This window comes from Arctopsyche grandis, chromosome 7 (assembly GCF_051622035.1).
Source record: "Arctopsyche grandis isolate Sample6627 chromosome 7, ASM5162203v2, whole genome shotgun sequence".
Lineage (NCBI taxonomy): Eukaryota > Metazoa > Arthropoda > Insecta > Trichoptera > Hydropsychidae > Arctopsyche > Arctopsyche grandis.
In genome coordinates this window covers 31,116,540-31,142,475 of record NC_135361.1, presented here as the reverse complement: position 1 = coordinate 31,142,475, position 25,936 = coordinate 31,116,540, and the positions used below count along the sequence as shown (strand labels likewise).

At 34.4% G+C, this 25,936-nt stretch overlaps 1 protein-coding gene across 2 annotated transcripts in view; it reads right to left on the bottom strand.

Moving 5' to 3' along the window:
- The window catches only part of Syn2 (Syntrophin-like 2), a 141,041-nt gene extending 120,611 nt beyond the window's left edge, over nucleotides 1-20,430 (bottom strand). For both annotated transcript variants that reach the window (XM_077435153.1, XM_077435154.1), the window contains exons 1-2: nucleotides 20,188-20,430; nucleotides 18,134-18,248 (exon numbers count right to left, since the gene is read on the bottom strand). In XM_077435153.1, the coding sequence (XP_077291279.1) occupies nucleotides 18,134-18,199 (66 nt within the window). In that variant the 5' untranslated portion in view covers nucleotides 18,200-18,248; nucleotides 20,188-20,430. The remainder of the gene's footprint in view (nucleotides 1-18,133; nucleotides 18,249-20,187) is intronic.
- Between the last annotated feature and the right edge of the window lie 5,506 nt (nucleotides 20,431-25,936).

Here is a 25,936-nt window from a genome sequence, read left to right as displayed (position 1 = left end):
ATTGAGCCATACTGCTCGCAATGCATATTCACGTCACAGCCAAACTACTGCCAAAACGTACATATATAGGAATACAATAACAAAAAAAAAAACTTATAAATATATACTGATCGCTACTAATTTTATTTTTATTTTATTGTTACAAATCAATATACACTCGCCATTACAGATTTGCTCCAATGCGACGGGTGTACGTTAACGAAATACATAATACATAAACAATCAGAAATCAGAAATACAGTAATACATACATATACAATCAGAATATATAGCATATAACAATTAATCAGAAATAATAATCATAGAGACATCTATGGATTAAATTTAATTTTAAACATATAATAAATACGAAATTATAGAGATGTCTATAGAGATATCTATAGATTTCAGATTACTGTGTATAATTATTACAAATTATACACAGGCAGATTTTGTGACAACAGGATTATATCTAATACCAATTTTCAGGAACCGTTTCAGCAATGATCAGATAAAATTGGCAAACTCTGATAGAGAAACGATCGATTTGGAGTCACAAAACCCCCAAATCTAACCAGCAGTGGCGAGGACTCGAACCTTTGACCTCAGTGGTGATAAATATATACGCTGCCACTAACCCAAAATGCTGGCTAATGTTTCCGCTTGGCAGAGAATTTACTGCCCTATTGAAAATTCATTTATTTAATTAATTTTTGTATCGGTGTTTTATGTTGTTTATATATACATAGGGAGTTTTTACCTTTTTTCATATTAAACAATTAAATATAAATATAAAATTAAATATATTCAAAATGTATTTGAAAAAAATTCGACCGCGTGGGGATCGAACACATGACGACGACACATTTCTTTTAATTTATTTTTATTTAATAACTTATAATTTACCAGTAATAAAATGGGTTGGTCACATCCGAATTTTTTATTGTGCGTTAAGATTTTTAAATGTGGCAATTAATAAAGGAACCTACAAAATGCCTCGTCAACCAAAGGGTTAACCTCATGGGTAAATATATATCACATCTGTAGGTACATATGTATAATATATGGAAAATCGGAACGCGACTGGTACGCGAGCATTGACATAAATATATTATGAAAATTCGATTTTTCCCACAGGAATGTCTCTGTAAATTCCTCAGCAGTGCCATAAATCGTACGGGCGTCCATTACCATATCAAACAGACGTACAAATGTAGCATACGTATGTATTTCAGCGGCGTCTGCTCTTCGTTTTCAGGCCCCTTTTATTAATAATGACGCAGATGCTGGGATGCGGTCTGAATCAAAATTTCAGGTTGCAGCAGGTGGGGAGGATGTGTGGTTTCAGACTTGTACGTACAGAATTGTGCATTTATGAAATATTCAACGAGACTCAACCGACGGCAATAACAGCCGAGACGAGGAAAACCTCACCACAGACAGATCTAGTTCTGGAATAATACGTGGTTCTCAAATCCAACAACGAAGTGGTACGTCCTGACTGCCGAGTCTCTAAATATAACATCAACAGTAATTTACCTACATTCTGTATACTATGCACTGGGATTCTAAAATTAAGGGTTGCTACATATCGCTGCAAAACACCCTGCTGGATGCTCATTTCGATTTCGGTATTTTTCGTCTCGACGAAATTCGCGACTGTTTGAATTTAAGCATGTACGAAAGACGAGATATTCATTGGGTCGCGCAGATGACATTCCGATGTGCATTGATGATTGGCAATTATTAAAATTGAGTTTGATCTTTCTGGCAAGTTTAAAAAGTCAAAATTCGAGACAAAAGTATGGGGATCACAAGACGAGTGGATGGGTATATTGGGAATCTGACATAGAGTTCGAATAATGGTTCTTACGGACTAAACCAACGACGATTTTGGGCCAACTTTTTAACCAGCAGTAGCGTACAAAATATCGAAATAAAAATTAAATTTTAAAATTGAAATTAAATATCAAAATCAAGCTAAAGAGCGAGATTGAGCTAAAATTAGATCATCGTTGATGTTTTGAATTACAACAATATTTTTAATTATGACGATACCGCATTTAAAACCAGAGAAATATTATAATTTCTCTGCGTACGAGCGAAAAAAAATATTGTTAAAGTCGTCACGAGATGTTACTGTATTTCCACTTGCATGATCGATAAAAAAAAAACAATTCATAAAAAAACGCGGTGTCGGATGTCGGTGATTTGTCAAAGGGTTTTTTTTCTTTCGTCGAAATAAAATTAATAATCACACATTATCCGATAAATTTTACCTCTGAAATGATTTAATTACTTGATTTATTTCGACGAGAGAAACAATTGAAGAATAAAAAAATCCGTTTGATGTGACCGACAACACCCCGGGTTAGCAAAAATCGTTGGATCACCCATACTAATACATGATATATTCTCAGTAACTGCGCAATACGGGGAAGTAAAAATAATAATTCTTTGATTTTTTTCGATCTTAGTGCGTATCTTCGTAAGTCAAAACATCTTCGACAAACAAAAGTCGAGGATTACCTGTATGTGATTGTTGATGATCTAATTTTAGGTCAATCTCGAAAATTTATTTAAATTGTGCATGTTCTGTTTTAACTTTCAATATTTAATTTTAATTTTAATATAATGATTATAATTTTATTTTGATACTTGAATTTAATTTTAATATAATAATAATAGTTTTAATTTTTATATTTAATTTAAATTTTTAAATTTAATTTTTATTTCGATATTTTGTACGCTACTGGTTTTAAAAGTTGGCCTGTGGGCCGTTCGTTGGCTTGGTGCGTACGCACCATAAGTGCGAGCAGTACGCGCGGCAAAATATATGCGTGCGAAAGAGACATCCATACGTTCATATCCTAATAAACATGTTTCAATATAAAATAGTATTTACAGTGAGAAAAAATACTTTTGACTTTTGATATGAACTGGACGACTACTTAAGAGAGATTTGAAAGCTGAAAAGAACTACAAATAAAAGATAAAATACCCGACTATAGATTGCAATATTCATTTTGAACAGAAAATTGACAGATTTTGAGACATCGACCGAACAACACAAATCGCGCGATTTAACAAACACATACATATGTATATCTCCGAATCTCGACCCAATCAACATATTTTACTACCAGATTCGTGTTCACTGGGGATAGATCTATAAGAAAAGTCATATCTCGTCTCTGAACCAAAAAAAAGTCGTCATTTGTCGAACAATGTTATCTGAAGTCGGTGAAAACCGGTTAACCGGTTTTTAATTCGTCAAAAAACCGAAAGCCGTCTTTAATTCGCGCGGTTATTTTAAACCCTAATTCAGTAATACGTACATATGTACGTGGCGTAGACGTAACAGCAGTAACCGAGGAAACTTAATATTACAAAAAAAGAATCGATCCTGCCAGGATTCGAACCTGGAATCTTCTGATCCGTAGTCAGACGCGTTATCCGTTGCGCCACAGGACCTGTTGGATGCTTCAATTGTTGAGCAAAATAAAATGCATTTTATCAGTAAAATATTGATTAATCTAATCTAATTAATCGTTATCAAAATTGATAAGATTATAATACGATATATAATTTAGGACCTTACAATCCACACTTATTAATGAACAACTTCATCATATCAATCGATTGTATTATCACACATAGCTTTATCATTCCACACATAACAATATCACCAAATATTTCTACGTATCTTATCACATATCGTTACTATGATACGATTTATATATAGCTGAATGAATTCAAACATTTGCCTATCAAGGCATTTTATCTTATATTATGTAAGAGCACTGATAGTTCTTTGTTTACATGTTTTCAAACTATAGTATTATACATACAATAGAGGTCAAGGGCTATTTCATTGCCATAGAACAATATGAGGTCAAGTGCCATATCGTTGAGAGCTTTTGCTATACAAATTCAGAGCATAATGACACAAAAATCCCAGAATTTCGAGGTGGTAAAAAGTAGACCACGCGAGTCGTTTCGCGGTGAAGGGTTAGTGGGGTCGTAACGAGTGTGGAGGTCGCATTAGGGTTAATGGCGAAACACTCTGTACGTGCCGAATAAATGTTGAGTATTACTCGGTTTACTAGAAAAAATCTCAGTAGGATTGTGAAAGGCGTACAATCGAGTGAAAATTTTCCGCTTCAGACTACTCGTGAAAACGTTACAAAAGTTCTTCCGAGAGTCTCTCTTGCATGGATGACGTCTTCGGAAGTGCTTCAACTCCCGAACGGATTAAATGCCACTTGGATGAACTTTGACGCGTTAAAGTTCTACTTTTAAAGTACGTCTCTGCATATTCCTCAGTTTGGCGTGTTAAATGGAATACAATATAAGTGAAATTTATCATATGGATGTCGTACGACTGAAAAACATACTTATACGCAGTTACGTAAACGTAAATTCACATATAAATATGGAAAATATATACATAGGTGTATGTGTAGAACTTGATCCTTGTACATTGCTGTGAAACTGAATTCGATTAACCCTTTGAGTGCTGACGTCTTTTTAGTTGAAAACTTTGCCAACATTTCCAACTAGATTTATTTAGAATCCAATAGAAAGCAGGTATAAAAATTGTAGCTAATCCAAACAAACCCTAGATAACTACCGCTGAGGATTTCGAGTTTTGTAAACGTGTGTTTAGACTCTAATATACATATGTATCTTGCAACAATATAAAATAACCAAAAGGTCTATTAATGAATGTATTTTTCCAAAACTAGTTCCATCTTCTTCATTGTTGTTAAAATGTCATGCTCACAATCTAAATACCAAGCCACAATCTAAAATATCCATTGTTCCATTGTTGTAAATCTTTTGTAAAAAAGGTTCGGCAAACCTTTAACAATGCATTTACAACCTTTGAACAATACGCGGCACCTTCTGGGTCCGGTGACTACTAATAACAAACAAGCTCATACCGTCGCGGTTTCGGAAACCGGAACACTTTATTGATGATTTAACGATTTTTGGGCAATAAAAATATTGTCCCTTTAGGTGTGTGGTTTTTAACGATCGGGTCTTTTAAATATGATTGTTTTCTACGATTTGAGTTCAGCTTAGTGTGAGTTTTCGAGGTGTACGGATCGAAATCGTTGAAAATAAAAATACCATGCAACAATACATTCAACTATCATTGGAGGAGAATATAAAAATCGCGGCTTTGGCAGACTCTGGACATTCATTGCGATCAATTTCTCAACAAACGGGACGTTCTGTATCTACTGTGTCAAGAATAATAAAAAAAAAAGGATTCTAGAACTTTTGGTCGTAAGAAGGGGACAGGACCGAAAAGATGCACATCCGAGAGACAAGATCGCCTGATAACTCTATTATCTTTACGGCAACGATTCAAAACTGCTGTAGAAATAAGAAAAGAGATTTCGGATCAATTTTCAATTGAAATTAGTGATGTAACCTTAAGAAAACGACTCAGAGAAGCTGGACTGCACACTCGGAAACCTGCGAAAAAACCATTACTTACGAAGAAAATGATGAAAAACCGATTAGAGTGGTCGAAATATCACGAAAATTGGACGACATCGGATTAGCGACAAGTCATATTTTCTGATGAGTCGAAATTTAACCTCTTCAGCTCCGATGGTTTTCCGTGTATTCGAAGAAAAGTTGGAGAAAGACCAAAAATGTACCCTGAGACAGTGAAGCATCCCCCAAGCCACATGGTTTGGGGATGTTTTTCTTATTATGGAATTGGTCGAATACAGTTTTTGAAAGGTTCCATTAACGGAATAGCATATAAAAAAATTCTAGAAGAAAGTTTTATCCCATCAATGGAAAACCATCTTTCAAATTCTGAAGATGTCATATTCTGAAGATGACTCTGCCCCTTGTCATCGAGCTAAATTAGTGAGTATTAATTTTATTTAATAATATTGAATGTAATTAATAATATTTCTATCAAAAAACTGAAATATTTTTGTTACTTATTTTTAGGTTCCGGTTTATTTGCAAGAATTGGGTGTAAAGACATTAACATGGCCTGGGAATAGTCCCGATTTAAACCCAATTGAAAATTTATGGATGGCTATTAAATATAGGATTAGTAAAACAAATGTGTCTAGCCATCAATCATTAAAAGAGACCATTGAAAAAGTATGGTATGAAGACTTCCCCATCGACATTTTAAGAAACTTAATAGATTCTATGCCTAACCGTATAAAAGCCGTCATAAAATTAAAAGGAGCCGCAACAAAATATGAATTAAGATTTTATAATTTGTAAATAATACCACGTGACTAATAAAATTAAAAGTTTACGCTCAACTGTGTTTTTTTAATTCAAAATTTCATTCAACTGTGGGGACTGCGTTTGCTCATAAAAACCGGCTCGGACTAAAATTCTCCCTACCATTTTTGTTGTTGTTTCTTTTCTTAACGATTGTCGTTAAAATAAATCACTATGATATAATCTACCATTTTAATGACTGGTTGTTTATTTTATTTAAGATCACTGAAATTTCACGCAAAATCACATTTTTCTATGGTGTTCCGGTTTCCGAAACCGCGACTGTATGTATGTCTCATTAGTTTTTTTTGTATTTTCATTTTTTATATTTGTCTGAGTATATACATATTTACTACTTTTTTGAATTCAATAAAATAAATTTTACTACTTAGATTTTATTTTATTTTTATTTGTTTACAAGTTTTCAACCATATACATATATAACGATTTTATTTTAAAATATGATGTTGGTCCGTGAGAATTACTGAAAAATATATACTGGTCCGCCAGCTGAAAATGTTTGAGTAGCACTGGTCTAAACAATCGCTGGATAAACGTCAGGCACTTATTCGTAGGAGAATTTTCAAACGCGTCTAATACGATATTTTTTCACCATCGTAATGGCGGAGGATACATTTACTTATATTGATGACTAAAATGAGCAATATGGCAAAGTATAAAAACGATCGAATAAGAGGCAAATTTTTTTCAGAATTGTAATCGCAAGTGAAACTAAAAAGTCGTTTGTAAAAAAATAAACTGATCGTGTTTTGGACAGCATCCTCTGGTTGAAAAGTCACAGCACGCCACTGATATCTCACGCCACTGTTTTCTCAAAGTTTGTTCGCATTTGTGGCGGATTGAGACGAACTACTTCTAATCTCACTATGTCACGAACGTTATCGGCAAACCGCTCCTCCAGCTTTGAAGCGGATTGAGACAGGGGTGGCAAAGTGTTAGGGGATGGGAAGGAGAAGAAGCAATATATCTGTTCCGCAACAACTGCGGGTTCCCCGACCAAATGGGCAAACTTTCCGAAACGAACATTATTTCCACCCCCTCCCCTTTTCTCCACTCAAGTCTATACGACGAACTGTGCGCATTTTTCAGACAGACAGACAGACGTACATACGTATTTGCGGCTTTGCATTCAGCGCTTGTCAATTTTCGCACAGAGGCTCTTTCGCGATCATTATGCCGATGATGATGATGATAATGATGACGGAAGTCGTTCGTTTACAATCATCATCATAACCGAACGTTTGGTCGTCGAACGAATTCATTATTCTCTTTCGGAAAACGCAGCTGTAAAGCGGTGACCTCGTTTGGTGCTTTTAGTCGCCGAGTTAAATCAGTTTATGTCTACTAATAAAATTATGTACACACAAACAGGCACCATTACATTATCGATCGATTATATTTTATTTTTACGTAGATATATACCAGGAAGGCTTGACAGGGAGACCCAAATGCGGGGTAATACTCAATATAATATAGTATTAACAGTGGGAAAAAATCCCAAGTGAAAATACGTGATTATGACTTTTGATTTGAACTGGACGACTACTTAGAGAGATTTGAAAGCTGAAAAGTACTACAAATGAAAGATAAAATACCCGACTATAGATTCCAATATTCATTTTGAACAGGAAATTAACAGACTTTGAGAAATCGACCGAACAACACCAAGATATAGAAAAATCGCGCGAATTAAAAAACACATATATCTCCGAATCTCGAGCCAATCAACACTTTTTATTACCAGATTCGTGTTCACTGGGCATAGCTCTATAAGAAAAGTTATTTATATTAAAAGAACCATTTTTCGTGTCGAACAGTGTTATTAGTAGCGCGATCGCAACCAAAATTCAAAAACGGACCTTAAAGGGAATTGTCTGGAACCACTTTATAGATTAAAATATTAAACGCTCTATATTTGTAGATAAAATACAAAATATGTACGTACTACAAATATTTTTATTTCAATCGAACATGTACACTCGCCTTTACAGATCGCTCCAAGGCGACGAGTGTACTAATACAGATCCAAAATAAAAATACAAATAATACAAGCATTTTATAGAATGCGAATTCATACAAACAGTGACATGTATATGTAATGGAGAAATTTGTGCAGCATTTTATTATTTTATTTTATTTTTACATATGTAGATATATATAAGGCTTGACAGGACGACCCAATGCGCCTTCCTGGACAATTAATTACAAAAAATGCAGCATTTTATTATTACACAATGATACTGTTACGTACGCCACGGATTGAGCGAATTGCACTTAGACCAACGGATATCTGTTATCGGATTAACTAAATGCATGCACTTACTTCCAAAGATTATATCTGGACTCTAAGTGCATTTAGGCTAAACAATGACCGTTATTAGTTATTTCTCAGAATCGGTACGGGAAGACCCAATGTCTTGGAAATACATATCCGAATACGTGACTATACAACAGGTAAACAGATTAGGCGTCCTGAGAGATCGACCCTTTATAAAGCGGTACGTAGGCGATATAATTCATTCTGGACTTAGCCGTGACACTGCGTGTATCTCCTTAATCATCAATAAATGCTGTGAAACGACTGTTGGCCTTTTACTTGGATCCTCCACCCACCCCTACGCAACAATACTGTATTTCCAGAAGCTGAAGAACATGAATTAATTAATTACAGAATTAATCCATTGAAACATCTATGGATTTAGATTTTGTACATAATTTTTACAAATTATACACACAATAAATATAGAAGATTTGTGACAATAGGAAAGATGAGGTTTTTCCAATTTTGAGGAACCGTTTCAACAATGATCAGATAAAATTGGCAAACTCTGATAAGAAACGATCGATTTGGAGTCACAAACATCCCCAAATCTAACCAGCAGTATGGCGGATCGAACCCACTGATCACTTGGTGCTAAGCATACCCGCTTCCATTAAGCCATACTGCTAGCATACATAAATTGAGGAACCCAAAGACGCTGAATAACTTGGGATTTGCAAGAGAGATTGGAAAGGAGATGCCAATTTACAGGAACCGTTTCAATTAAAATCAATAAAATTGGCAAACTCTGATAGGAAACGATCGACTTGGAGTCATAAACCAAGATCTGGCCAACAGCTACTAGTGGGAATCGAACCTCGACCACTCTGTTCGAAAGCATAATATGCTAACCATTAGTCTACGCTGTTGGTTGTAAAATATTATGCTGTCTCTTTCTAATACATTTAAAATATATTATAATATTAATTTCCCCGTAAATTCATCGAGCAGACACTTTCAACAAAATATTAATCAAAACCAAAGTTTCGCAATATCAAAGGGGATCGTCGAAAGTTCGATCGCTCGCACAAACAACATAATATTACAAAATACAGGAGAGAAGCGCGAATTTTACGCAAATTCCGAGCAAACACATTGAAATTCAAAGGATTCCCGTTTTGCGATTGTGGATTTTTCACGCTTGAATTGTTTCATTGTGTTCATTATTGACACACATCCACAAAAGACGTACACATTATATCACAATATCAAACTCTTATACAGAGCGATCATTTCAAAGTGAAATCCGTTATATACTTTCAAGGGGCCCCCCCTTGAAAGTATATAACGGGGGGTATTAATTACTCAATGTTAGTGGAGTCCTTGTGTACTGTTGCTAGGGCTTCCAAGCCGACTTAAACCGAAACCGAAAAACCGGCTTTTTCACAATTTTCCATAAAACCGAAAACCGACTTTTTTGGTTTGATCAATCGGCTTTTTAAGGTTTTCTTTAATTAATGTTTTTTTCCTCAAAACTAACAATTATAAATTTCAATTTTCTATGAAAGATCAAAAATAAAAATGTGTATATCTAAACTTTCTTAGGGAATAGGCGTATATTTCTATGAGCAACAAAAAAAAATTCGGATGTAACCAACCCCTGACTTTATCTACATATGTGTTTGAGGAATATAAGAAGGTTACAAAACGAAATTCGATATTGAACCCTACAGACAGATTATGAAGTACTAATAACTATGACAGCATTTACGATACAAATTGAGCGCAAATGTATGGAAACTTGCACGAGACAAAAGTTCTACATCCGATTATCGGATTTTGTTCAAATTTTTTAAATTAATTAAAATCAATAACAGTATTATACACAATAAAAATCAAGAAGATTAAAATAATTTAAAAGGTCAAAAAAAATAATGAAATATTAAAAAAAAAATACTACTTCCAGTGTACGAATTCTGACCAAAACCTTATCAGCTCTAAGTTAATACATAAAGATTACAAATATAAATTTTCAGCTTGATACGTTCAGGGGTGTGGACAGAGTAGTGGGCACAACATTTTTGACCTTTCTAAGAAGAAAAAATCCCACTTCCGGTTTATTCAATTTAATGATTTTTTTTTTATTTTCATCACATTGATACAAGAATTATACTTGAATTTTATCGTGAAGAGCGCGCATGTTAAAGGGGTCGGTCGAAAAAAATAGTGGAAGAAAAATCGAACAAGAGTAAACTGCCACTTCCGGTTGAGGGATGCTTACAAAATTTTATACATAACTTGTTATTACGCTTAAACTTATAGATATGAAATTTCAGTTCAATAAATCAAAAGGTTTCTGAGAAAAATATAACAAACCTCGATTCTCTAGAGTAAAAGTACTACTTCCGGTTCAGATAAAAATATTTAAAAAATATGAAGTTATAAAAATTATTATTTCTATTACATGTAAAAAAAATTTAAGTCCGATTCAGTTAGCGGTTTGGGAGATAATTGAATTCAAAAACTTAAAAAAAGAGGACACTTATAAGGGGAGGAACCATTTCCAGTCAACTTAAAAATTTGAAAAAAATTTACGTCTTGTCGATAAGAATTTTAGTAACTGATAAGTTTCAGTTCGATATGACTAATGGTGTTCAAAAAATCCCCAAAATATACAGACACACATTTTTTCTAGACCATGAAAAAGTAATCGATTCTGAGTTCGAATCAGTCAAAATCTCTAGGTATATACAAAAGACTAGGTATAGATAAAAAATATATTTTTTTAATTTTTGAAATATAATAACTGCCTTGAAGTGATGAGTATATATATATTTTTTTTTATTTTTGTGCTAAAATATCCTAAGTAGCCCACCTCTCTTAATATCCTACATCTTGTTTGTCTTCAAAATTTAATCTTCTGAATGATTTGTCGGACAATCATTCAATTATTAATAGTAGAGCTTGTACGTCAGATAAATGAGCTTCTTCCATAATTTCAAAATATATTAGGCACGTAAAGGAGCTCATATGGTCCTTCAATTTGGAACCTCACTAGTGAAATTATAATTTCACTGTAACACATACATATTATACACATGTATGTATGTATGTATGTATATATTATACGATGGGCGTAATGTATTTGACTCCCCTCGAAAAATTGGAATGACTTTCATAAAATTATTATTCAGAAAGGGGTGGGTGGCCGTAACGATCATCGCCCGCGCGCTAGTCGGGGGACGTGTGTCGTAAAATACGACGAAAATTCGAAGGCGGTCGGGAAAGGGTTAGCGCGGATGAAGCGTCCGTAAAATAATTCAGAAATAATAATTTCATAACGAGACGTGCGAAATTCATAATAAACTTTGTCGTGCGAAAGTCTCAACGAAGGCTTAACGACCGAACGTGAATTATTACGCGTGAATAGACGGGAGGGGAGCGGGTTAACGCTGAGACACGGTTGATTTAGCCAAGTTTTAGATTTTGGTTATTTAAGAGATGGAGGGGTCTGAAAGGAATCAGAAACTCGAATTAAAATAAAAAAAATTCAGTCCGAATAAGTTAGCGGTTTGGGAGATAATTCAATTCAAAAACTTAAAAAAAAAGAGGACACCTATAGGGGAGGTACCATTTCCGGTCAACTTAAAAATTTGAAAAAAATTTACGTCGTGTCGATAAGAATTTCAGTAACTGATACTAAGATGGGACTAACGGTGTTCAAAAAATCCCCAAAATACACAGACACACACATTTTTTCTAGATCATGAAAAATCAGTGATCGAGTTCGAATCAGTCAAAATCTCCAGTTCGAATTTTCGTTTATTGTTACTACGTACATAGATAAAGTAAAAATAGGGACATGCAGATCTATGTACATACATCAGTGGCGTTCTGTGACTTTTAAAACAGGGGACTATTTCGATTTTCGAACTTTGACGTCTAGTCATAAGCATAAATTGAATAGAAGTCAAAAGTCAGAATCGAAGCCAAAATTTTAATCGAAACAATCATACATAGATTCGAGATTCAGAAAAGGTAAACTCCACAATCCTTCTCGAGAGGAAAAAAAAACAACTAAATAATTTATTACCATTAACTTGAGCGTAAATTCTAGCAAAGTTCGCTGAAATTAAATCGCTCTCTCCGATTCAAATGGCAACGATTAAACATCCAAACGACTGAAAGTTTCATTCCATTTGTTTTATTACTTCACATATGTACATACATACATATAAGCGTCTATTCATATTGACACAGCACATACCGGCAACTGCAGGTCTTCTTTGATACATTAATATGTTCCGTAATGTGTAAGTGGCGTAGACGCAACAGCAGCAGCCGACACAATCTATTCATACTATACAGCAGTACATGTCAACGTAACGTAGCGAGGAAATATTGTGGAAATATTCACGCACAAAGTGTCGCCATAGTAGCGAGTGCACGCGTACTAACTACAGTGCGCATGTGAATGGATAAAATGTGCATATGTATGTTTTCGGAAACGTTATATTGCGACAATATTAACTCGACGATACGACGCAAGCAATATTACGCCGTATGTTGCACTCTGCGATGGATATGTAAGCCGATTTTGCCTTGCACTCGGCCGACACTTGTCTGAATGTGCGCTGCTGTATGTATAGTGTGAATAATTAGTCTTTTCCGTGCACTGCTGTGCCGGGAAGTTGCCTTGCAGTGCTGGATAGTATGAATAGAACTTCATGGGTATATTTCCGTGCACATTTGGTTGCTTTTGTATACATATGTACATAATATAACTCATAAACGATATCGTGGATATTTTCAGTCATATTTACATTTATACATATGTACTACGTAGTAAGTATATTCATACGCCACGTGTTGCGCCATTCCATTTATTTTTGCGCAATCGATCGCTTTTCATTTCGACTATGGCGCAATCGACCGAAACATTGGGAAAAAATGAATAGAGATTGAATTGTGATAAATATAGTAACAAACATAATATATTTCATATATACATATGTATGTTTTATGTTATAATTTATTCACACGATTCTATGTATCTCCTATCACACGAAAACGCACTGTTTAATCACTGATGTGTTTTATCGACGCCCTCGCGATATCTCATACTCCTTTGACGATCGTATGGTCAAAAATTCAAAAATTCGTCATTAGTTTATTAACTAATGTTTATTCACAATTCATCAAGTAACAATAGCCGATTATGACTGCGCGTTTGAATCCAAAATGTACTGAATCATACTGCACGGCATGCCTAAATAGACTCAAACTGTTATGGGCGTATCCTCATTAGGGTTTCTGAAAACCCGACGGATCCCGAATCCGGGTTTTAAGTCATTACCCGGCCGGGTCGAGTCCGGCTCCAGAAACCCTAATCCTCATGTCATTGTTCATTCGTACGATCTTATTATTTCGACGAGTTTCTACTACATTCCTTCAAATATGGGAATCACCGTTATCGATCACTATCAAACCTATGCCAATCTTCTTCTTATTCTTCTAATGCGAAATCCATATTTGGACGTAGGCGACTACCATGGGCAGACATTGTTTATGGCCCGTGCTAATTCTGCCCTATCTGCGACCTGATGTTCTGGAGCCAAAAGAGCTTCTCTCTCCCAATCCACCGTTTGCTTTCTATTTTTTCCCTCTATTATCGTTGTAGAAGGTAAATATGTATGTAGATAATTGGGGCAACGAATAACCAATAGCTATCTCTTTTTATTAAGAAGCTAGAAGACAGTTTCGTTCCTCGCAAGCTCCTTTTATGAGATCTCTAACATCCCCCCGGTAACATCACATTTCAAAGGACTCTATATTGTTCAAACTTGCCACTATTGCAATACAAAGATAAAATATCACCGAAAAAATTCCAGGGGGTGAGTTTTGGTCTGGATCGCCAGAGCATAGATCAGGCGTGCTATCATTTTTTTACATTCTATTTTATTTTATTTTATTTCATAGAACATGAACACTCGCCTTTACAGATCGCTCCAAGGCAACGAGTGCACTTATAAAGATACAATACAATCAATATACACACATAAGAATTTTATACAACGCGAATTCATACACATTGACATCTATGGAGAAATTTTTCCAGCATTTTATTAATAAATATCAAATTGGCGAACTTCAAGATGCTTAATAACTTGAGATTAGCAAGAGAGATAGGAAAGGAGATGCCAATTTTACAGGAAGCATTTCAACGGAAATCAGAAAAATTGGCAAACTCTACATAACAAGAAAAGATAGACCTGGAGGCACAAACTAAAGTCTGGCCAGCAGCAGGACTCTAATGGGACTCGAACCCGTGACCACTCTGCTCGAAAGCATAATATGCTTACCACTAATCCACGCCGCTGGTCAATGTGCAAAACTAACTCTGTGTGTCCTAGTTGAGACGCTTCTTCTGCGCATGCGCACTACGATTTTTGCCAAAATTATGTCAGACAGAGACAGAGCACGCACTTTTCGTTACCATCAACGTGATGGTCTCGTAGCAAATCGTATCCGAAGAAGTTCAAAAACGGACAGTACATACATACATATATCGATTGTATTTTTTCCTGACCGCATATCCTGTTTCAAAATCTACTGCCATATATGGCATTCTTTTGACTCTTTTACCATTTTCAGGATGCAAAAAGGATACTTTGACAAGACAAAATCAAACCCGCCACTTAACTGTTTCGGTGGCGTTGAATCAATCGTACGATTGTGTCGGTCTTACGCCATGGAATGCCATAAAAACCACACGCATACTAATTAGCCGGAGAATGTGTGCGATCAGAATGCGAAGCATATGGTATGTTTATGGGATCCTTCCATTTCAACCCACTCGACTCAAAATAAATACAAATAACCACTTAAAACAAATCCGTAGTGATACGCTAAGTATTATAATTTATGATATAAAAAAATTGGCTTTTGGCAAACGAGCTGCGCGTGGGGCGACCACTGCGCGTCCGATTTTCCAGATTCGATTGAATTTCCGAACGAGATGCGATTCTTCGGATTTCCGTTTGCGAAACGGATCGAATTACTTGAATCGTTAAAAGTGGAAATTCTCTCACACACTCTTCAATCCTGTTTTTATCGTTTCCGAATCGAAACACATCGCGAAACGTGAACGGGCATTGCAACGCATGCCGGGTTCAGCTAGTCAGAAATAAAATATATATTATCCTTATTCAATATGTTCAATCAAAATGAAAATAATTCGAATGTTCGAGAAAGCCCATGGGAAGAATAACAGCTCAATGGGCCACTGTTCGAAGAAGAGTATCTTCAAAAGTTTTCACATGTACATATGTACACATATTATATGTATTCATAATAGATTGACATATTTGTGTATGATGACTCATCATACGTGGTGTTGTATTCTTTCGTGCAAGGTGTCACGGATTCGATTACCACTAGTCTCTTTGTTGGCCAGTCGTTTATTTTATCGAGGTAAGCCAATTATCAATAGAATTTTTGTTATTAATCCAAAAGAATAGTCGAAATATGATTTTTCTAAGTGGAATTTTATTTAATTCTCATATAAAGATAATTTAATATATTATCCCTATTAATTCAATTCAGATTCGCGTAAATACGAGTAAACACTAGTACGAGCTTTTTGCTCGCAATTTTACCGATTTAAAGTTCAGTACACTTCCAATTAACCCTTTTAAACGAAAACAAAAAATAGTGTGGTCAGAACACTATTTCAATAAACATGTTTCAATAGAAAAAACTCAATATAAAATAGTATTAACGGTGGGAAAAAATATCAAGTGAAAATACGTACTTTTGACTTTTGATTTGAACTGGATGACTACTTAGAGAAATTTGAAAGCTGAAAAGTACTACAAATGGAAGATAAAATACCCGACTATAGATTCCAATATTCATTTTTAACAGGAAATTGACAGATTTTGAGACATCGACCGAACAATACCAAGATATCGAAAAATCGCGCGATTTATAAAACGCATATATCTCCGAATCTCGAGCCAATCAACATTTTTTACTACCAGATTCGTGTTCACTGGGCATAATTCTATAAGAAAAGTCATATCTCGTCTCTGAACCAAAAAAAAAGTCGTCATTTGTCGAACAGTGTTATTGAATGTAAAAATTCGTATTGTTACATTAAAAATGTTATTGACGTATTTTTTACGATGTTTGTAATGTCTGATCATAGATGTCAGGTGTTGTTTCGATTTACATGTGTATGTATGTAATAATTATGTATTTAATCTACGTAATCGACTCTCAATCTGTTTAGGACACTCACCGCTTTGGAGCAATCTATTAGGCGAGTTTGCATGATTAATTGATATAAAAATAAAATAAAATATTTTTTTTATAAATTAGCGTGCCTCTGATTAAAAATCAGAGAAATGTTATAATAATAAAAGCGCCTTTTCGAATAAATAAATTGTTTCAATATTACGCGGTACGTCTCCATAACTACGCTAAAACGCACGGAATACAATCAGAGTCATCAAATATTCCCTAAAGAAATTAAATTTTAATTTGGTGGTGGTATAGTTTCAACAAAAATATGTATTAAATGAACGATGTTTATATTAATTAAACTTAAATAATTGGTTATTAATATAATTGAGTATTCGGCACCACCAAGAGAAATGTTTATGCATTTATTTAAAATAATTTTTAACATCACAGATTCACAGATCATCACAGATTCTCTATAGAAATTAAAGTTTTATTTCGGTGGTGTTTCTTTTCTCAGTTGGCGTATTATTTTTATGCACTTTTTTGTATTTATCTGTCCTTGGAAACTCTTAAATTAACGTGTAATGTATAGCTTCAACAAAAATATGTATAATATAAAATAAACGATGTTTATATTAATTAAACTTAAATTGGTTATTAATATAATAGAGTATTCGGCGCCACTAAGAGAAATGTTTTTACATTTATTTAAAATATTTTTTTACATTTCTCTGGTGCCACCCCTGAAATGTTATGTAGAATGCGGGCGATCGCCATGACACTTTTAAAAACTGTCAAACTACGATTTTAATTGAGCAATATGTTACTTAAATGATCAATTTACTTATAAAAATGTATCCCATGTTGTTTATTGTGTGTTTTTGAATGCATTGTGCAATTTTTAACGATGCACTTGCCCATAGAAGTTTTTATCGGACATATGTACGTCGACCATCAAGCATCAAATACGACTGATTCTAAAATTAATTAGGAATGTCTGTGGACAATCGTCACTTGACAACAATATACCGCCTAAAGCCACTTCTATTGCTATAAAATTTCTCTGTTATAAATAGTATAAATCAGCCGGTAAAGTTAAATTATAATTAAACATATTAAAATTTGAAATTTATTACGAGCGAAAAGGGTTAAGCAATGTTTGTTACTTGGAGCAGACGCAGTTCTCGTTCTCACACTTTTGTATTTGAATCTCGCAATTTCTAAAATCAATTTCTACTGCGCACTTTTTCTGCTCTCTTTTCCTTCGCTTCATTCATTTCATCGGCCATTTTATGTGACATAATAAAAGAAATAGAAACAAGCAGAACGATCTAGACGTAAACTGAGTAAACTCACCTTGACTTTCTCGTCGATCATTTCTTCAATCGGCGTCGTCATTTTCTCAGATGCCTCGACCCTCATATTTGGAAAAGATCAGATCACACTATGCTTCATTTTCATATCCAGCATACTGAAAAAAAAAAAACAAATTAATCCAAATGGGGAAAATTTTCCAATCTGACTCGAAACAACAGAATATCCTTTTAATTTGAATTACAAATTCGAGAAAGAACATGGAGAAGAGGGGGATGTAACTTGACGCCTTATCAAATCTGCAAAGTTGCGAACTTTACCTATCAATTAAAAAGCCCCAATTCGAAACTTTTAACGAGAGCCTTTAATTAATGCAAGCGAAAGGCGGAAAGCGGGGAAAAAAGTCGAGACACTATAAATATATACCGTTTATTTATTTGAAAAGTTTGACAGTTGAATCTTGCAACCGTTTTCTTATACAGTAAGGGCGGTTTCAGAATAGCGTTTTATACGCGCGTATAATCTCGTTTTTTGAAGTGCATGTAGGCGCGTATAGGCGCGTCGTTTTCCATACGCGCAACTCGTACGAGCGTAGACGCGCTTATAAGCTCGTATTATCCATGTTGATACTAAATCACCACTACCGGTTCGAGCAAAAACGCCGGAATAAGCCCGTGTACGCGAGTCCGATCTTTTGAAGCGCGAAATGTAGCGCGCGTGTAAGCGCGTATGCCGAAACGACGGTATACGCGCAGAAAAATACGCTAGTCTGAAACCGCCCTAAAGGAAACAAAGCTAAATAGTGACCACTATCATTTTGATTTGGGCAACGCCGGGTACATGTTCCAATACAAACTGTAACATACTATTTTCATTCAACCATACATATTACATTTCATCAACTCAAGCATGAAGGCCATCGCAATCTTCGTGCGCGTTTGAGATTCGCGAAGAGCTACGTCTGGACAGTGTTACTACATGGATGTGAAACATGGACTCTGAAGACGAGGATGATCAGCCGCATAGAAGCTTTTGAGATGTGGATCTACAGGCTGAAGATCCCATAGACCAAAAAAATATCAAATGAAGCTGTCCTCGGCATGATAGAGAGAGAGGCTGAGAACTTGTTTCTGTCATCAAGCGGAGAAAGATGGAGTACTTCGGATACATGATACGGTTTTCAAAATACGAATTTCTCCGTTTGATAACCATGGGTTCACTGATAACAGACGGTCTGTGAAAGAGATGGCTGCATACGTAATGGCAGAGTAAACGAGATCATGGTGAACAGACGGGGTGAGAAAGCGATGGCCGTATATGAAATGCATGGAGCGCATCATCAGTTTACGGAAAATCTGTGAACGAGTTGTCGTGTCACCATACTCAATATGGGGTTTGGTGCAAACGATCGACAAGCGCCAGACAGACTGAACCACAGATTAACGACACGTGTACCTTATGCGTGCGCACTGCTCGCACTTACACTAAGCGAAATCTACCCGAAGTCCCGACATACCTACCCTGTATACGTTCCGTGCTTCTGATACTTTAGTTCCGAATTTTGCCTTATTAAACTCGCCAGAAAGATCCAACTCAATTTTAATAATTGCATCTGTGCACATCGAAAGGTTACTCGTCATCTGATGTGCAATCTATCATTCGTGAAGTCGAGAATTGCGTTTAAAGCAGCCATCCAGTTCATCTGTGGTTCAGTCTGTCTGGCGCTTGTCGATCGTTTGCACCGCATCGCCAATATGATATAGGAAATATCATATAGAAAACTTGACAAGTCTATAAACAATATATGTAAGTATTTTTTATTGGTCAGTAGACCCAAAACCAATGTTTCACAGATGAGTCCCTCTCCATTGATTGCTCACACCATTCCCCACAATAACTCGTAAATAATGTGTGTATATAGTTTATGTTTACATAATAGAGGGCTCCATTTCCAGGTCATACGTTACTCCGACTCCCCCCCCGCATGTCCTAGTGTATCTCCCCTCTCCCTAGCCAGTGGCGTAACGTACATACATACATACATAATGGCGATCGATTTATTTAATCTTCGTACGAATTCCGATCGCAACAATTACCATTTTCAGGACGCGGTCGCGGTTTCAGCTCCGATCCCGGGAATTTCAGCGACGCACCTTGGCCCAACAGGACGAAAAAGGACACATTTTCAAATGGAAAATAAGTGATGAATCTGAGCGTGTTGGGACGCCACTGCACGCGCGAATTTTAATTGACGATTTGGTGTGTTTTTATATGTAAATATGTCAACACGAATGTGAAACGTCGAACGAACCAAACGCCTCAAAGACCAAACTAGTACTGGGGGAGCTGACACTCCATTCATAGACGGTCGGTGCGTAGGAGTCTGCTTTATCGACGAAAGCTTTCTCCAGCTTGTACTAGATGGCGCTGTATGTTCGAGGTTTATTATATATTTGAAATTTATAGAATTTAATATTGGGTGTCGACCAGAGAAATTTCATAATAATAAAAGTGGCTTTAGGCGTTATATTGTTATCAAGTGACGATAGTCCACAGATAATCCTAAATAATTTTAGCATCAGTCGTATTTGATGCTTGCTGGTCGTCGTATGTCCATAAAAACTTCTCTGGGCAAGTGCATCGTTAAAAATTGCACAATGCATTCAAAAACAAACAATAAACAACATGGGATACATTTTTATAAGTAAATTGATCATTTAAGTAACATATTATTCAAATAACATCGTAGTTTGACAGTTTTTAAAAGTGCCATGGCGATCGCCCGCATTCTACATAACATTTCAGGGGTGGCACCAGAAAAATGTAAAAAATATTTTTAAATAAATGTAAAAATATTTCTCTTGGTGGCGCCGAATACTCAATTATGTATATTAATAACCAATTTAAGTTTAATTAATATAAACATCGTTTATTTTATATTATACATATTTTTGTTGAAACTATATATTACACGTTAATTTAAGAGTTTCCAAGGACAGATAAATACAAAAAAGTGCATAAAAATAATACGCCAACTGAGAAAAGAAACACCACCGAAATAAAACTTTAATTTCTATAGAGAATCTGTGATGACCCTGATTGTGTTCCGTGCGTTTTAGCGTAGTTATGGAGACGTACTGCGTAATATTGAAACAATTTATTTATTCGAAATGGCGCTTCTATTATTATAACATTTCTCTGATTTTTAATCAAACTAATTTATAAAAAAATATATTTTATTTTTATTTCAATTAATCTTGCAAACTCGGCTAATAGATTGCTCTTGGTGGCGCCGAATACTCAATTATATTAATAACCAATTATTTGAGTTTAATTAATATAAACATCGTTCATTTTATATTATACATATTCTTGTTGAAACTATACATTACGCGTTAATTTAAGAGTTCCCAAGGACAGAGGATTACAAAAAAGTGGATAAAAATAATTCAACAACTGAGAAAAGAAACTGATTGGCCACCAACACCCAACACCACCATATACTCAAATTGTAAATAAATCTATATCAAAATAAAACGTTAATTTCTGTAGTGATTATGTGATGACCCTGATTTTTTTACTTGCGTTTTAGCGTAGTTAAGACGTACTTTGTAATATTTATTCGTAATGGCGTTTCTATTATTATAACATTTCTCTGGTGTTTCCTTTATTTTTTTCCGGTTTATTTAATTACTTATGAAATTAATTACATATGAAAATTGAAAAAAAATGATTTTCTCAATATCGCTTTTCTTGCTTTTTTATTTAACTATGGATGTGGATCTAAGGTTAGATTGAGATTCGTGCATTTTTTTGCAGTTTCCTAACTGCGGGGGGTTACTATTTCTGAACAATTAGAGGTCAATAAGCAGCTATCGAAAACCGGGACGTTTGGCTGTCCCGAAAGGTCCTTTCGGGACGCCGGGATCAGAGGCTTGAAACCGGGAAAATCCCGGAATACCGGGACGTCTGGCAGCCCTATTTATATTTATATGAACTATCATCGGATGAAGTATTGTGATTGTGAGAAAATTCAACCACAAGATGGAACTTCGTGTTGGTTAATGAAGTGCTAATTATTATGTTTTAATTTTCAAGCTTTTTAATTATACATAATATGATACACATTTAAATATAATTTTTATTTTGAATACCATTTTTTAAGAGACATCTATGTAATTTATATAAAAGCTTTTTTTACAAACTTTTTTTACGTTTCAGTTATTATTACAATTATTAAGAGGACTTTTTTATATCTCTTATTGAAATTATAAACTGCTTTACAGTTGTGTAGTTCAAACCATGGACCCGAACCGGAACCGAACTGAAAACCGAAAATCGGAAAAATCGGTATTCTTATTTATATATGTAATATGTATCATCGGTATGTGTAAGTGTTGTGATCTTGAGAAAATGCAACCTCAAGATGAAACTTTGTTTGGTTAATGAATTGCTAATTTTAATTTTTTTTTATCTTTTCCAATAAAAAAACTGGACAAGAAGTGAGTTCCGGCACCTTTTTATCAAAAAAAAAAAACCCTGATTATAATACACATTATATAAAAATATAATTTTTATTTAAAAAAACCTAGTAAATATCTATTTTAAAGAGACATCTATGTAATGTATATAAAAGCTTTTTTAAATCGTTAACTGCTATACGGTTATGTAGTTTAAATTTACAGATTTATTTATACAACTTTTGAAATTTAGCTAATTTAGTAGCATATAATGACGGAAAAATGTGTTATACTGTATTGATTCGTATATTTTACTGACCATAGATAGGTAGAAGTATATTGAAGAGGGGGCTTTGTACATTTTAACTCCCCTCTCCCTAAAATTTAATATTTGACAGAAAATTGTATTCAAATATTTATTTATAGTTTTGCACCATTGGCCTACAATGAAGAACCTAATGCACCACATTGGCCTACAATGAAGACTATATAATACATAATAATATATTTTTTAGATATAAAAATAATTAAAATTTCAAACGTTCAAACATATTTTGTATTGAAGAAAGATATTTGAAAAAAATATACATATGTATATCTCGAGCAGTTTTTGTGGTTATATATTCAAATAAAGAAACTATGTTACGTCCGACATTCTAACATTATAGTTTTTTTAAGTAAATATTAAAATTTAAGTAAGTTATATATGTAATCCCACTAAAAAAATCCAATAGTCAAATAATAAAAAGTTAATCATAATAATATGATAAAATATATTTAAAAGTAAAAACATTCTTGCATATATACATATTTATGTATAATTTAATAATTTAAGATTAAAATCCCACAATTCGTATGCGACATTCATTCAAATGAAGATAATATATATTTTTTTTATACTCAAAAAAGAGACTAAAATATACACAAAAGCTCGCAACATAAACTCTAGTGAGAAAATGAAAGTATGTATCGTTGATTTTTTGCTCTTTCTTTCCTGAATGGAAAAAAATGTGTGCGCAGGCATTGAATCCTTCAACAATCCTTTACAAGAATATGTAAAGAATCGTTTTGAATAAAACCTGACAGGACACCTGTAGATGGACGAAAACTTTTCTCACGCACTTTCGATACTTTGTACTCAATCAGATCAATAGGTATAGCACATCTATTTTTTCTTTATTTTTTGAACACCGATGATATACATACGTATTTAAGAAATCAAGAATATATCAACGAATGCACAGAAAATTCTTTTTAAAATTTAGAATTGGATTTTGAGGTAAAGAGTTGATATTATATTATCTAAAGCAGAGATTCTAATGATATGTATGTAGTAAAGTTAGCCAATAAAATTGGTATAATTTAATACCATCCATAATGATGATTTCACGACCTTGAATGTAAAGATCAATCGTATGATGAGAAATATTTTTTAAGCCAACCGACAGATGAAATCCTTTCTGTCAAAATGATCCAAGAGTGAGCATTTTATTTCTTCCAGTTCTCTTTAATTTAATAACCAACGCTTCAAAATTTGCCCTGAAAACTAGAAATCTCAACAGTAAAAGCTCTTGAGCTTAGCACAGTCCTACTGATGTTGATATAAATATATGTATGTAGTTCGTTTTTCTAAGCACCCAGTATGAGACATTAAAAAGTGGCCAACAGATAAGAGATCAAGAAGGCGTGGGAGATCCAGGACATCTAACAATCTACCTGATCCTTTTCGTTTAGGATTCGATCTTGTCAAAAGGATCCACATTGTATACACCTCTATACACAGCACTTGATTCCTATTTACGGACAAACAACCCCAACAATGGAAGGTACACACGTGCAAAAAAACACGGAGCTTGGTTCATTATACGGTAGATCGGGCTCGTGACCCAAATATTCGGTTCCCACGTAACATGGCAGTTCCTAGATAAGGACTAATCGTGCGAATCTCGTGACCGATAAGGGGGGGGTGAATGGGTCAATCTTTTGTCGCGTCTGTTTCGATACTCCCCCAGTTTGATGTTGCTTAAAAATGTGCATTACCATCGAGTGGGTAAATGTTGCCCTCCCCTCGTTATTCCGTGGTGGGTTTGGGGTTAGATTCCGCTTCCCACGCTTGCCGGAACTCAGTTGGGGTTTCATCGATGGCTCACTCTTTCGACGAAGGGCTTGAAACAGGTGGATGTTTGGCTTAATTAAATTTAGGATAACACCAGCAAAAAATCGAATGTTTGCATTGTGAATTTTACGTATGCATGTAGCATATGTACATAGAATAGAACATTTGTATTGCGAAATATTTATTTACTTTGGACCATTGTGGCGTTACAGAAGTTCCTAATGCGTAAAGACACTTATTTTGGGCATTTTGCTATTAATGCTTAATTGATGCTAAAATTCGGAATATATGCTAATAGATGCTAAATTCGTAAAATATGCAAATAGATGCTAAAATAACAAACAAAAGTGAAATTTGCAAAAAAATAATAAAATCAATAGACAATTTAGAAGGGTCTTCCTATCCCTTTGCCCATTTATTATGTGAAGAAATTGAGGGGATAAAACAGAGCTTGCAGTTTACCATAGACGGTGTTTTTCCTGCCGAAACCAAGCAACTGCTTTTGCCTACTACTGCAAACAAAAGAAGACAGTTGGAGCTGTGTATCCAAAAGGCTGCTCAAAAAAGCGTCCCAAAATTAGACTCGCACTCAAGACCAAATGAGACAAATCTATTCCTCCAAACATTGGGTAAACTATTCAATCCATCTGTGGCAGGTACAAAATCTAATATTAATGTTAAAGAAACAGTTTTGTTTTTTAGAAACCTGCCATTGTTTAATGTATTAACAGAGGCTCAATGTTTAAAAAGATATCAGCACTTTTTTGGACAATTAATAGAGAATATAAAAAGTGAATCCACGCCGGATATATTGCTATTGTTGATGACAGCAAAAATTAAATATGAAGAGTTTGGTTGTGCAGCTCTAAAATCTATTTGGTGTCCCGTCAATAGTGTGGATGCTGTAAGGTATTTTAGTAAATACAATATAATTGTTACCGATCGTCGCACGAATCTCAAAAAATAATCTGTAGAAATATGCTCCATGTTGAGTTTTAATAAATTTTAATTGGTATTATATTTTTATATTAATATTTTCTGTCTTTGTATTTTTATATTCATGTTTTTTTCATTGTAATTTTAATTCCAAAACATTTTTGATTTTTTCTATTATTTTTTAATTGTTGTGTTGTCTTTAAATTGTATATATGCATATAAATTTTATTAAAATTCATCGAAATTTTTTATTATTTAAAATTAAACTCTTCATAAAAATAGATGCTAAAATTGACAAAAATAGATGCCCATAATACGTGTCTCTACTAATGC